The sequence below is a fragment of the Limulus polyphemus genome, unplaced genomic scaffold (genome assembly GCF_000517525.1).
Source record: "Limulus polyphemus unplaced genomic scaffold, Limulus_polyphemus-2.1.2 Scaffold4185, whole genome shotgun sequence".
Taxonomy (NCBI): Eukaryota; Metazoa; Arthropoda; class Merostomata; order Xiphosura; family Limulidae; genus Limulus; species Limulus polyphemus.
This window is the reverse complement of record NW_013669795.1, coordinates 65,604-80,668: the sequence shown is the minus strand read 5'-3', so window position 1 is coordinate 80,668 and position 15,065 is coordinate 65,604. Positions and strand designations below refer to the sequence as shown.

Genomic DNA, 15,065 nt, shown 5'->3' with positions numbered 1-15,065 from the left:
AGCACGAACTCTCGTCCTAAACCCAGACCTGTAGACTTCCGACTGATTTTGGGTTCCTTACCTGAGTTCCAGAGCAGCTACCAGTGCTCTGTAGTTGTGTCTGTCGGCTGTATTTTCAGTGGTTGTCCCTTCAAGCTCGTTGCCAGATATACTGTTTTCTGCTCCTCTGTCCATCCATTCATCTCTGCCAGTAGCTCAAACTGTGCTCTATATGCTTCCCACAGTGCCTTCCCATCGAATTCCTGTGGCTTCCTTCATACTGAATCACTCCTAGTACTGACATTCATATCTGGGATGTGACTTCTAACTGGACTGAGTATGTCAGCATTAGGGTATAGCTGCAGGGTCTGGAAGGGGCTTGTCATTGTCTGGGGCTGGTTAAGTCGATGGTTAATGTATCCTCCTTGTGTAAAGGACAATAGATCATCCTTTAATGTATCTAATTCGCTTTTAAATTTACTAATGTTTTCCATTTGTACTTCTTGCCACTATTGTAGTCTCTCTTCTTGTTTATTTTCTTTCTCCTCCAACAACTGCTGTAATTTATCTTCTTGTTTATTTTGCTGTTCAAGCTGCCACTGTTGCAGGTTTTCTTGCAACTGCTGTCGTCTCTCTTCTTGTTTTTTTTTCTTTTTCCTCCAACAACTGCTGTAATTTCTCTTCTTGTTTATTTTCTTTCTCCTCCAACAACTGCTGTAATTTCTCTTCTTGTTTATTTTCTTTCTCCTCCAACAACTGCTGTTGTCTCTCTTCTTTATTTTGCTGTTCGAGCTGCCATTGTTGTAGGTTTTCTTGCCACTGCTGTAATCTTAATTCTTGTTTCTTTTCTCGTTCTTCTCGTTTCTTTTCTTTTTCTTCTAACAACTGCTGTAACCTCTCTTGTTTATTTTGCTGTTCGAGCTGCCATTGTTGTAGGTGTTCTTGCCACTTCTGTAATCTTTCTTCTTGTTTCTTTTGGTGCTCTTGTATTGCTGCCATCAAGTCTGCTATGCTGTGGTTTGATTTGCCTCTTCTCGTTTCCAATTTTTTTCTGTCCCACTCTCTGACACCAATTTGTTACGTCTCCGTTCGTTAGTTAATTTTCCGTAAATTCGTTCCAACGAAACTTTAGCGACACAAGTCCTTTTATAAATAAAACTGGTTTATTCTTTCTGAATATAACTTTGCGATACACTTAATTTCAACAGTCGCGCTATAATTCTCAACGAACGTCTCATGTGCTCGACTTCAACAATACTCAGTTCAATTACACACTCTCTGACTGCAGTTCAATTACTCATTACCTCCCCGTCGCTTCGTGGCCGGTTGTACTTATAACCAAATTTTATAACTTTAATAATTATTGTTTATCAATTATTAACTGGTAAGTCTTGTTTCACCCTGTACTTGAGCTTTTTAAAGGAACACCAAATTTCTGTAACAAAAACTGACTTCAAGGGGTAATGATAACATCGTTTACACAAGAATCGTGATTTTTTATTACTACTAGTTAGTAACAAAACTTATAACTATAAAAGCGGATAATCCGTTTGAAATTGGTTGACACCTTTGTTTTGGTTTCAGGATTACCATGTAATAAAACTTGTTTTAACTTGTGTTTTGTTTCTGTCCAGAAAAGCCTTGGTCTTTGTTGTATCGGTAGTCAGTGTAATGTTACACCTCAATAGTTTCCAGTAAACAGATTACAGCAGCACTTCAACTACACACTTCCCGCCACTACCTCTCGAATCGATACCACAGCACACAAAGTTTCGGGCGAAACGCTATAACTTGACGTTTCATAATGGACTAATATAAATAGTGTTTCGGCTAAACATATGTGTGTCGTATTTCTAGTGGGATCCTGGTGTTGAGCCAAAGGGGTCGTCCGGCAGCGGTGAGTCATGTACAGAATGTCACGTTGAAATGCATTTATTTACTGCCTTAATCGAAACCCGTATAGAGCCAGGAGAGAGAGAGATATGAAAAATGTTATTATCTTTTTTTAATGTAACTAAATACAATCACCATATGACATTGCACTAGCCTGGACGCTGATACATTCTGAGATCTTTGTTTCACATTTAATCTTTCAAACACTTCAAAATAACACGTCTATATGTTGAACAGCCACTCGAAGCAAATCTGGTTCTCAGTAACGAGGGATTGCAGGATCTGATAAAGTTTCTCAGTCTGTATATATTTATTTTTGGTTACTACCGCGAAGTAAAAAAATATTGTGTGTAAGTTGTTTTCTTGTGGTGTATTTTTTGTTTGTTCAAAACGTTACGTCACACTTTTGAATTAATATTCTGAATGATTAATGAAATTTGCAGCTGTTAATATTAAATCTCTTAAATATTAAAGTTTAAAATATTACCACATTGCCTGAAATTCTATTTCGTGGGGCAATCAAAAATGAAAGTTATTCAAACAGTTAGATGTTTTATTGAAACTAAACATGAAACCTGCAGCTGACAGTAAACTCAACACAATTTGGAAGTATATAATACAGCTGTTTGTGTTATTTGTGGAAGGAAAGTTACTCAAATTATTACTTGTTTTATTCAAATTAAACATAAAACCTGCAGCTGACAGTAAACTCAACACAATTTGGAAGTATATAATACAGTTGTTTGTGTTAAATATGGAAATAAAGTTATTCAAACCGTTAGTTGTTTTATTGAAACTAAACATGAAACCTGCAGCTTACAGTAAACTCAACACAATTTGGAAGTATATAATACAGTTGTTTGTGTTAAATATGGAAGGAAAGTTATTCAAACCGTTAGTTGTTTTATTCAAACTAAACATAAAACCTGCAGCTTACAGTAAACTCAACACAGTATGAAAGTATATAATACAGTTGTTTGTGTTAAATATGGAAGGAAAGCTCATGTTTAGTTTCAATAAAACAACTAACGGTTTGAATGTAAGCTGCAGGTTTAGTATTCTTTCTATTCTTTCTACTTGTATATAAACCATGTACAAGGTTTAGCTATACTTTCTACTTGTATATAAACCATGTACAATGTTTAGCGATACTTTCTACTTGTATGTAAACCATGTACAAGGGTTAGCTATACTTTCTACTTATATAAACCATGTATAAGGTTTAGCTATGGATCATACTTTCTACTGGTATATAAACCATGTACAAGGTTTAGCTATGGATCATACTTTCTAATTGTATATAAACCATGTACAAGGTTTAGCTATGGATCATACTTTCTACTTGTATATAAACCACGTACAAGGTTTAGCTATGGATCATACTTTCTACTTGTATATAAACCACGTACAAGGTTTAGCTATAGATCATATTTTCTACTTGTATATAAACCACGTACAAAGTTTAGCTATACTTTCTACTTGTATATAAACCATGTACAAAGTTTAGCTATACTTTCTACTCATATATAAACCATGTACAAGGTTTAACTATGGATCATACTTTCTACTGATATACAAACCATGTATAAGGTTTAGCTATGGATCATACTTTCTACTTGTATATAAACCATGTACAAGCTTTAGCTATACTTTTTACTTGTATATAAACCATGTACAATGTTTAGCTATGGATCATACTTTCTACTTGTACATAAACCACGTATAAGGTTTAGCTATGGATAATACTTTCTACTTGTATATAAACCATGTATAAGGTTTAGGTATGGATCATACTTTCTACTTGTATATAAACCATGTATAAGATTTAGCTATGGATAATACTTTCTACTTGTATATAAACCATGTATAAGGTTTAGCTATGGATCATACTTTCTACTTGTATATAAACCATGTATAAGGTTTAGCTATGGATCATTCTTTCTACTTGTACATAAATCATGTCTAGGGTTTAGCTATGGATCATACTTTCTACTTGTATATAAACCATGTACAATGTTTAGCTATGGATTATAGTTTCTACTTGTACATAAATCATGTCTAAAGTTTAGCTATACTTTCTACTTGTATATACACCATGTACAATGTTTAGCTATGGATCATACTTTCTACTTGTACATAAACCACGTATAAGGTTTAGCTATGGATAATACTTTCTACTTGTATATAAACCATGTATAAGGTTTAGGTATGGATCATACTTTCTACTTGTATATAAACCATGTATAAGATTTAGCTATGGATAATACTTTCTACTTGTATATACACCATGTATAAGGTTTAGCTATGGATCATACTTTCTACTTGTATATAAACCATGTATAAGATTTAGCTATGGACCATACTTTCTACTTGTACATAAACCACGTATAAGGTTTAGCTATGGATCATACTTTCTACTGATATACAAACCATGTACAATGTTTAGCTATGGATCATACTTTCTACTGATATACAAACCATGTACAATGTTTAGCTATGGATCATACTTTCTACTTGTACATAAACCATGTATAAGGATTATACATGGTTTATATACAAGTAGAAAGAATAGCGATACCTTATACATGGTTTACGTACAAGTAGAAAGTATGATCCATAGCTAAACCTTATACATGGTTTGTATATCAGTAGAAAGTATGATCCATAGTTAAACCTTGTACATGGTTTATATATAAGTAGAAAGTATAGCTAACCCTTGTGCATGGTTTATATACAAGTAGAAAGTATAGCTAAGGTTTAGCTATGAATCATACTTTCTACTTGTACATAAACAATGTATAAGGTTTAGCTATGGATCATACTTTCTTCTGATATATCAACCATGTTTAAAGTATAGCTATGGATCATACTTTCTACTTGTACGTAAACCATGTATAAGGTATCGCTATTCTTTCTATTTATATATAAACCATGTATAAGGTTTAGCTATGGATCATACTTTCTACTTGTATATAAACCATGTACAATGTTTAGCTATAGATCATACTTTCTACTTGTATATAAACCATGTATAAGGTTTAGCTATGGATCATACTTTCTACTTGTATATAAACCATGTACAATGTTTAACTATGGATCAAACTTTCTACTTGTATATAAACCATATTGTTATTTTGAGTTGTCGATATATTAAGATCATTCGTACTTTGATATATTGAAATCAGCGATTTAATTTTTATTATTTTCGTAATATGTTGAGATGATTGTTTGAAACAGTCGATATATTAAGATTGTCGTTATAACATATTGGAGTTATTGTTTGAAACTGTCGATATATTAAGATTGTCGTTATAACGTATTGGAGTTATTGTTTGAAACTGTCGATATATTAAGATTGTCGTTATATCATATCGGTGTTATTGTTTGAAACTGTCGATATATTAAGATTGACCTTATAACATATTGGAGTTATTGTTTGAAACTGTCGATATATTAAGATTGTCCTTATAATATATTGGAGTTATTGTTTGAAACTGTCGATATATTAAGATTGCCCTTATAACATATTGGAGTTATTGTTTGACACTGTTAATATATTAAGATTGTTGTTATAACATATTGGAATTATTGTTTGAAACTGTCGATATATTAAGATTGCCCTTATAACATGTGCCCTGGCATGGCCACGTGGTTAGAGAGCTCGACTCGCAATCTGCGAGTCGCGGGTTCGAATCCCAGTTCAACCAAACATGCTCGCCCTTTCAGCCTTGGGGGTTTTATAACGTGACTGTCAATCCCACTATTCGTTAGTAAAAGAGTTGCTCAAGAGTTGGCGGTGGTGATGACCAGCTGCCTTTTCTCTAGTCTTACACTGCTAAATTATGGACGGCTAGCGCAGATAGCCGGCGTGTAGCTTTGCGCGAAATTCAAAACAAACAAACAAATAAACCTTATAAGATATTGGTATTATTGTTTGAAACTGTCGATATATTAAGATTGTTGAGATTATGTTAAGATTATGGGTTTGTTTTTCAGTATATTAATTTGTTGAGGTTTTTTTTTCATTTTCAGTAGAGAGGTGGTTAGGGCGGGTCTCGGCTCCGAATCCCCTTCACTGAACATGTTCGCCCTTTCGGCCGTGGCGGTGTTTATAATGTGAATATATATAGTACGTTATTCGTTTTTAAGAGTAGCACAAGAGTTGGCGGTGGGTGGTGTTAACTAGCTGTCTTCCCTTTAGTCTATCATTGCTAAATTAGGGATGGCTAGCGCCAATGGCCCTTGTGTAGCTTTGCACAGAATTCAAAATAAACCAAACCAGTAGGTAGAATTTTATTAATCTATATAAACAATACGCTTGTGTTTGTCTGTTCGAAACTTTTCTCGTAAGTTATTCGATCAAACACTACAAATCTCATATAGTTAGAAAAGTCTTTGTCCGGGTTTTTGCTTAGTCAAACTTTTCAATGCAACGTTTATGGTATACGATGGCACAATGTCGTTATCATCACGTGACCACTGGCTTCGATTTAAACTTTAGTTTTTTATTTGCAAAGTATTTCACAGAAACAACGCTTAACCCGCGTGTAATTTCCAGAAAAATTAATATTACACTAGATATAATTTTCATGAGTTTGTTCAACTTATTTAGCTGTAAAATATGGATGCATAGTTCGTTCAAGACCATATGCTAATCATTTTGTGAACACACTTTTAGATGTTTCTGCATATTCAGGTAAGTTTGCCTTCAATAAAAGTTTTCATTTTAATTTACAGTTATTTAGCCACGGTTCGTTTCACCAAACTGTTATAAACACCTTTTAGGTACTTTTTTTTATTTACTAATTATAAAACATGTCATACACTGAACGCTCATAACTGTTTCATACTCTGTACACTATTATAACTCCCATTATTATACTTTATTATTTACTTTACTTGTTGTTTTATTAAATAAACTTACATCTATGTGAGAATGTTTGTCTGACCACGTAAATTTTTTTCGAATAGACCAGGATTTATCGATCTAATAAACAAAGCCTGCAAGAAAGCGTAGCTTAAATGCCGTGCGTAGAAATGATAGAATAAGGAAAATTCAAATGAAGGGCATGAAAACTACCATAAATGTTTTGGGGGTCGCAGTTAGCATAGTGAAATATTTCCTACTGTTAACGTATCGAGACTGTTCTTACTGTTAATATATAGAGATTGTTCTTACTGTTAATATATTGAGATTGTTCTTACTTTAATACACTAAACCCCCGTGAAGTTTGTGAAGAGGAATTGTTGCTAAAAGTTGCTACTCCGCGGCGCTTTGAAATATATGTACTTAATGTTTCGTAACAGAAATGTGATCTGATTTGCAGTCCTAACAGTTGTGCCTGTCTATTATTGTTCCTGCTATAACAAAAATACACGCATTTCTTCTGTTCTATATATAATCTTTGGAATGAGGAAGACCAACGGTTCTAAAAAAAAACCTAATGCGCAAGATATTACAAAAAATGGCGTCTAGACCAAATTCATTCGCTACTAGGCCTACTCTATAATTAGTACGAGTGCGGATTACCGTAGTATGACACTAGTAGGACGATCACCCCATCTATACCGACGGGCCTCTTTATTTTAAGACCTTAGGACACCTTTTATCTGTTTCTCCTGGTGTACCTGCATTTTTCATTTCATATTAATTAACTGAGAGAATATGTTATTTTTAAAATATGGGAGACATGTTCTGGCATGTTCAGCTTATGTTAGTCGTCAATCCAAATGAATAAGTGACATGTTATTTAAAGGATTGTTTTATTTTGTTTGATTCATGTCAATTTTATGGCACACAATTTACAATCGACATATTTTTTTAAACGTATCTACCACAGTAGGTCGTAGAAGTAATTATCATTCTTTCTGTGTTTACCTTATTGGTATACAAGTATTTGAAATAAAATTCCCACGAAAACTGTAGTAATTTTTAGAAATAAATTTAGTAGACATTACATGATGTGGTTTTGGTGAAAGAAACTCAAAAATGAAAGATATTCCGGAAATATCAAGAAATGAAAGTAAGGAAAAGTTTGGCGGATTCTATGATTAACTCCATGATTTATCAATGTATTGGGGGAAAAATTTTGCAGCGTGTGATGCTGTCCTCTTTTGGTTAAAAAGTAAATTCCACACGCTTCTTACTACCGCTTATGAACATTTTCAAAATGATCATAACCAAATTTTAATTTAGTTTTACACTTTTAATTTTAAAATGACAGTTTAAGCATATCAGTGACAGTTGTAAGTTATACGCACGTTTTCTGTACAGTGTTATTTTTATATAGATGAATATTTGTACGGCCTCAGCCTTGAATAAGTTGTTTAGACCACTGGTATCAACAGGGAAATTTCAACCAGTCTGCAAGACAGTTGAAAAATAAAATATAATGTATATTTTAAAATATACTACCATTTTAATAATTTAAGTAATTTAAAAGTAATTTTCAAAAATTAGTATTAATGATACAGAGCGGTTCGAGAAATTTTAGTGTTACGTCTCCGTTTGTTAATTAACTTTCCGTAACTTCGTTCCGACGAAACTTTAGCGACACAAATCCTTACTTCATAAAACTGGTTTATTCTTTCTGAATACAACTTTACGATACACTTATTTTCAACAATCACACGAAAACAAACGCTATATCAACGAACGTCAACAATACTTCTGACTGCAGTTCAATTTACTCACTATCTACACACACACTATTGTCCCGTCACGTTGTCACCCTCTTTTATATACCAGACTATCCTATATCTAGTAAATACTAGAGCATTCGCCAAGGTACAGGATAGTTCTAGAAAATAGGTGGAGCCACACCAGTCACGTGACCTCGATGACGCAACATTAGGTTCGGAACTAGTTAGTCTTCACTTAAAAAAAGGTTGGGAAGGTTTAGATCAAAGATTTATATGAAAAAAGGTTGGGAGGGACTGGTTTAGATCACAGATTTATATGAAAAAAAGGTTGGGAAGGACTGGTTTAGATCACAGATTTATATGGAAAAAAAAAGGTTTAGAAGGACTGGTTTAGATCACAGATTTATATGAAAAAAGGTTGGGAAGGACTGGTTTAGATCACAGATTTATATGGAAAAAAGGTTGGGAAGGATTGGTGTAGATCACAGATTTATATGGAAAAAAGGTTGGGAAGGATAAGTGTAGATTGCAGATTTCTATGGAAAAAGGTTGAGAAGGACAGGTTTAGATCACCAATTTATATGAAAAAAGATTGGGAAGGATAGGCGTAGATCACAGATTTCTACGGAAAAAAAAGTTGAGAAGGACAGGTTTAGATCACTGATTTATATGGAAAAAAGGTTGAGAAGGAAATACACAATACACAAGTTACATCTTAGTGAGTAGCACCTAATGTAAGTTCAGTCATCAAACACATCAATACACAAGTTACATTTTGTTGAGTAGCACCTGATGTAAGTTCAGTCACCAAACACTTCAAGTGTTTTGTGACTGAACTTACATCAGGTGCTACTCACCAAGATTTAACTTGTGTATTGAAATGTTTGGTGACTGAACTTACATCAGATGCTGCGCACCAAGATATAAACTTGTGTATTGAAGTGTTTGGTGACTGAACTTACATCAGGTGCTACTCACCATGATTTAACTTGTGTAATGAAGTGTTTGGAGACTGAACTTACATCAGGTACTGCTCACCAAGATGTAACTTGTGTATTCAATACAAAAGTTAAATCTCGGTGAGCAGCACCTGATATAAGTTCAGTCACCAAACACTTCAATACGTAAGTTACATTTTGTTGAGCAGTACCTGATGTAAGTTCAGTCACCAAACACTTCAATACGTAAATTACATCTTGGTGAGTAGTACCTGATGTAAGTTCAGTCACCAAACACTTCAATACGTAAGTTACATTTTGTTGAGCAGTACCTGATGTAAGTTCAGTCACCAAACACTTCAATACGTAAATTACATCTTGGTGAGTAGTACCTGATGTAAGTTCAGTCACCAAACACTTCAATACGTAAGTTACATCTTGGTGAGTAGCACCTGATGTAAGTTCAGTCACTAAACACTTCAATACACAAGTTTATATCTTGGTGAGTAGCACCTGATGTAAGTTCAGTCACCAAACACTTCAATACGTAAGTTACATTTTGTTGAGTAGTACCTGATGTAAGTTCAGTCACCAAACACTTCAATACGTAAGTTACATCTTGGTGAGTAGCACCTGATGTAAGTTCAGTCACTAAACACTTCAATACACAAGTTTATATCTTGGTGAGTAGCACCTGATGTAAGTTCAGTCACCAAACACTTCAATACGTAAATTACATCTTGGTGAGTAGTACCTGATGTAAGTTCAGTCACCAAACACTTCAATACGTTAGTTATATCTTGGTGAGTAGTAACTGATGAAAGTTCAGTCACCAAACATTTCAGTACACAAGTTACATATTGTTGAGTAGCACTTGATGTAAGTTCAGTCACCAAACACTTCAGTATACAAGTTACATTTTGTTTAGTAGCATCTGATGTAAGTTCGGTCACCAAACATTTCAATATGTAAGTTACATTTTGTTGAGTAGCACCTGATGTAAGTTCAGTCACCAAACACCTAAATACACTAGTTATATCTTGTTGAGCAGCACCTGATGTAAGTTCAGTTACCAAACACGTGAATACAGAAGTTACATTTTGTTGAGTAGCACCTGATGTAAGTTCAGTCACCAAACATTTCAATACGTAAGTTACATCTTGGTGAGCAGCAACTGATGTAAGTTCATTCACCAAACACTTCAATACACAAGTTTATATCTTGGTGAGTAGCACCTGATGTAAGTTCAGTCACCAAACATTTCAATTCACAAGTTACATCTTGGTGATCAGCATACCATGTAGATTTAAACCCAAAATTCTAATATTACAAAGAGATTGATGAACCTGAGTTTTTAAATAAATGGGATAATTATATACTTTAGTGCCTAATTTGTTGTGTGGGCTTTTTTTTTAATTGATGTGAGAATTGTGTAAGAAATTAATATTGCTTGGATTTTAATTTTACTTCTACTCCCAGTATCAAGCAGCAAGTGAAAGCTTACAATGCTAAACACCAGGTTTCGATACCTGTGGTAGGCTCCTGACAGATAACCCTTTGTGAGCTTTACAATTAACTATAAACAAACAATTTTACTTTTTTGCAAAATCATATGTATGTGTCAATTTATTTCTGTTCCCGAAGTAAAGTTGAACTTTAAATATCATAAACAGATTTTTTACAATTAACTTGAATTTACTATTTGTGTACAGTTTAAAAAAATCACATTGAAAGCACAAAGAATTTGAATTATATGTGTTGAATTTTTTGTTATAGATAATCTTATCAAACTTAAGAACAATCAGTGTTGTGGTTGTATGTATTGTGTTCAGATACTCTTTTAAACAATCAGTGTAGTGTTGTATGTATAGTGTTCAGATACTCTTTTAAACAATCAGTGTTGTGGTTGTATGTATAGTGTTGTGTTCTAATGCTCTTTTATGTTAAAATTGTTGTAGCTTAATTAAATAACCAAGTAAGAATATTTTATTCTCCAGATGAACAAGAAAGAGTACAGAAGAAAGTGTTCACAAACTGGATTAATCACTATCTAGCTCAGGTAGGTTCTTATCTTTCTGCACTCTTTAAACATGGATAAGTCACTATCTAGCTCAGGTAGGTTTTTATATTTCTGAACTGTTTAAACATGGATAAGTCACTATCTAGCTCAGGTAGGTTTTTATATTTCTGAACTGTTTAAACTTGGATAAGTCACTATCTAGCTCAGGTAGGTTCTTATCTTTCTGCACTGTTTAAACATGGATAAGTCACTATCTAGCTCAGGTAGGTTTTTATATTTCTGAACTGTTTAAACATGGATAAGTCACTATCTAGCTCAGGTAGGTTCTTATATTTCTGAACTGTTTAAACTTGAATAAGTCACTATCTAGCTCAGGTAGGTTTTTATATTTCTGCATTGTTTAAACATGGATAAATCACTATCTAGCTTGGGTAGGTTTTTATATTTCTGCAATGTTTAAAGATGGATAAGCCACTATGTAGCTAAGGTAGGTTTTTATATTTCTGCACTGTTTAAACTTGGATAAGTCACATCTTTGTGTATATCTCAAATGGGATTGTTTAGAATTTGTGATTGAAAACATTAAAATTCTGAATAATCCAATCGTTTTATCAACCTGTTTACCGATTGTAGTGAGGCTGAACATGGCTTCATTGTGAACTTGCTCGGATTGTAAATCCATAGCTTTGTGGCTCACGACCCGTTGCCACGTTTTGGGGCTTGTGTGTACTATAAGTGTGACAGTAAAGTACCATTATTCGGTATTCACTATCTAGCTCAGGTACTGTTTAAACATGGATAAGTCACTATCTAGCTCAGATAGGTTTTATTTTTTATTTTTGTGTACTGTCTAAATATGGATAAGTCACTATCTAGCTCAGGTAGGTTTTTATCATTGTGTACTGTTTAAACATGGATAAGTCACTATCTAGCTCAGATAGGTTTTATTTTTATTTTTGTGTACTGTCTAAATATGGATAAGTCACTATCTTGCTCAGGTAGGTTCTTATCTTTCTGCACTGTTTAAACATGGATAAGTCACTATCTAGCTCAGGTAGGTTTTTATATTTCTGAACTGTTTAAACATGGATAAGTCAGTATCTAGCTCAGGTAGGTTTTTATATTTCTGAACTGTTTAAACTTGGATAAGTCACTATCTAGCTCAGGTAGGTTCTTATCTTTCTGCACTGTTTAAACATGGATAAGTCACTATCTAGCTCAGGTGGGTTCTTATTTTTCTGCATTGCTTAAACATGGATAAGTCACTATCTAGCTCAGGTAGGTTTTATCTATATACACTGTTTAAACTTGGATAAATCACTATCTAGCTCAGGTAGGCTTGATTTTTTATCATTGTGTACTGTTTAAATATGGATAAGTCACTATCTAGCTCAGATAGGTTTTATTTTTTTGATCACTTTGTACTGTTTGAACATGGATTAACCACTATATAGTTCAGGTAGGTTTTTATCATTCTGTATTTTTTAAACATGGATAAGTCACTATCTAGCTCAGATGGGTTTATATCGTTCTGTACTGTTTAAAATGGATTAACCACTATATAGTTCAGGTAGGTTTTTATCATTCTGTATTTTTTAAACATGGATAAGTCACTATGTAGCTCAGATGGGTTTATATCGTTCTGTATTGTTTAAAATGGATTAACCACTATATAGTTCAGGTAGGTTTTTATTATTCTTTAGCTACATCCTGTAGTGTATAAAGTTGGATAATCCACTTTTCTTCAGAGTTTTTCTTTTAATTTATCTTGAAGTTTGTCTCATTGTTTAACTGACACAAGTTTATTAATCTATAACTATCTTCTTCTGTACATAATCCACTACCTGAACAATTATCTTGTGTGACATAGTTTAGGTATTTAAGAAAATGAAAAAATTAATTAATTTATCTAAATTTTTGTTCATACTCTCTGAAAAATTATGTTTTAAAACTTAAGCTTTGTTGTTGACCCAAGTTTGTTTGTAAAATATACAGAAGATTTGTACTACTGGATTTTAGAATGTTTATCAAGATAGTTTGTTTATAGCTCTTAATTAGTGCCTGTGTTATATATGTTCTTCAGCTTGTTGACAATGGAGGAAGGAAAATGCACTCTAGTGTTTTACATAATTGTTTTTATGTAAAACCACATGCTCATTATATTTAACAAATATATATCTAGAGAAATGTAGAGTGAAAATGGATGACAAAGATATAATTTCTATTTTGTCAGCATTTTCAACTTTGTTTAAATTTGTATGGACATTAACTACCATTTTTCTTTTTCCTTGGATGATATTTCAGGCTTCATTCTGAGCTCATCTTCAGGTCACAAATAAAGATGTAAATAAGAATCTCATTCAGGAAGATAACAATGTTTCTAAATTTAGCCACAGTTGGCATCAAACCAGAATGAAAAACATTGGAAAATAATGAATCCAGTGCTAATAATACTTTATGCATGTGTTACCGGTTCTTTACAGATATTACTGATATTTCCAAAACATACTTACCTCCTCTGGCACTATAGCTATTTCTCTATCTCCAGGGTTTCCACTCTTTGACCATCTGAGCATTGAAAACACTTGCTCCAGTCTTTTATACCCCACTTGAATACCCTTGGTACATTCTAATTTGTAAAATTCTTCACCAACTTCAATGCACCCTCTATCTAAGTACTGTATATAAACACCTCATTCAGATAATATAATCACTTTTTCTTGACATTCAGCACGGGTTTCTATAAATAGGAGTGTTGTGATTATTCACAATTGATGTTGCGACTTTGAACATGGTTAGCATTACTAAAGTTATATCTTTGTATATATTTATAAATTACTTTATTAAAAAAATAAACGTACTGATGGGTATGAATTCCCGAGTTAACCTTTCTACTATGGAGGCCGATCGGACCTCTTCTCTTCCACCTCTGCTATCTGGCATTTGTCAATGGCCAGGGGAGAGGTCACTCTCAGTCAAAGATATGATTCATCGTGAGATGGAGTTATATATTTGGACTGAGGGTGTCTCTCCGGGAGGTTCTGAGGTGGCTTTTGCAAATGACCCAGCACCAGCTGGAGAGTATTTAGACTTGCTTTCTCTGGCTCCTCCTTTTACTAGGTCAGCCTCAACAGAGGATCATTGTGATCAGCCACCTCCAGCCCCTATTCTTCAGTTGGTTACTCGGATTTGTGAGGTTTTGGGGGTCTCTCCTATTGCATTTGACTCTACCTCTTCCTTGTTGGCAAGAAGGATGACAAGTGACTACTTGACTCTACCCCTTCCATGTTGGCAGGAAGGACGATGAGTGACTACTTGACTCTACCCCTTCCTTGTTGGTAGGAAGGATGACAAGTTACCACTTGTCTCTACCCTTTCCTTCTTGGCAGGAAGGATGACAAGTGACTACTTGGTTTTTCCTTCTTCCTTGTTGGCAAGAAGGATGACAAGTGACTACTTGACTCTACCCCTTCTATGTTGGCAGGAAGGACAATGAGTGACTACTTGACTCTACCCCTTCCTTGTTGGTAGGAAGGATGACAAGTTACCACTTGTCTCTACCCTTTCCTTCTTGGCAGGAAGGATGACAAGTG

The 15,065-nt window shown here is 33.9% G+C and overlaps 1 protein-coding gene across 1 annotated transcript in view; it reads left to right on the top strand.

The window, feature by feature from the left end:
- The window catches only part of LOC106470726 (nesprin-1-like), an 88,675-nt gene that overhangs the window by 10,925 nt on the left and 62,685 nt on the right, over positions 1–15,065 (top strand). The window contains exon 2 of the mRNA XM_022399362.1: positions 11,450–11,511. Within this exon, the coding sequence (XP_022255070.1) occupies positions 11,450–11,511 (62 nt within the window). The remainder of the gene's footprint in view (positions 1–11,449; positions 11,512–15,065) is intronic.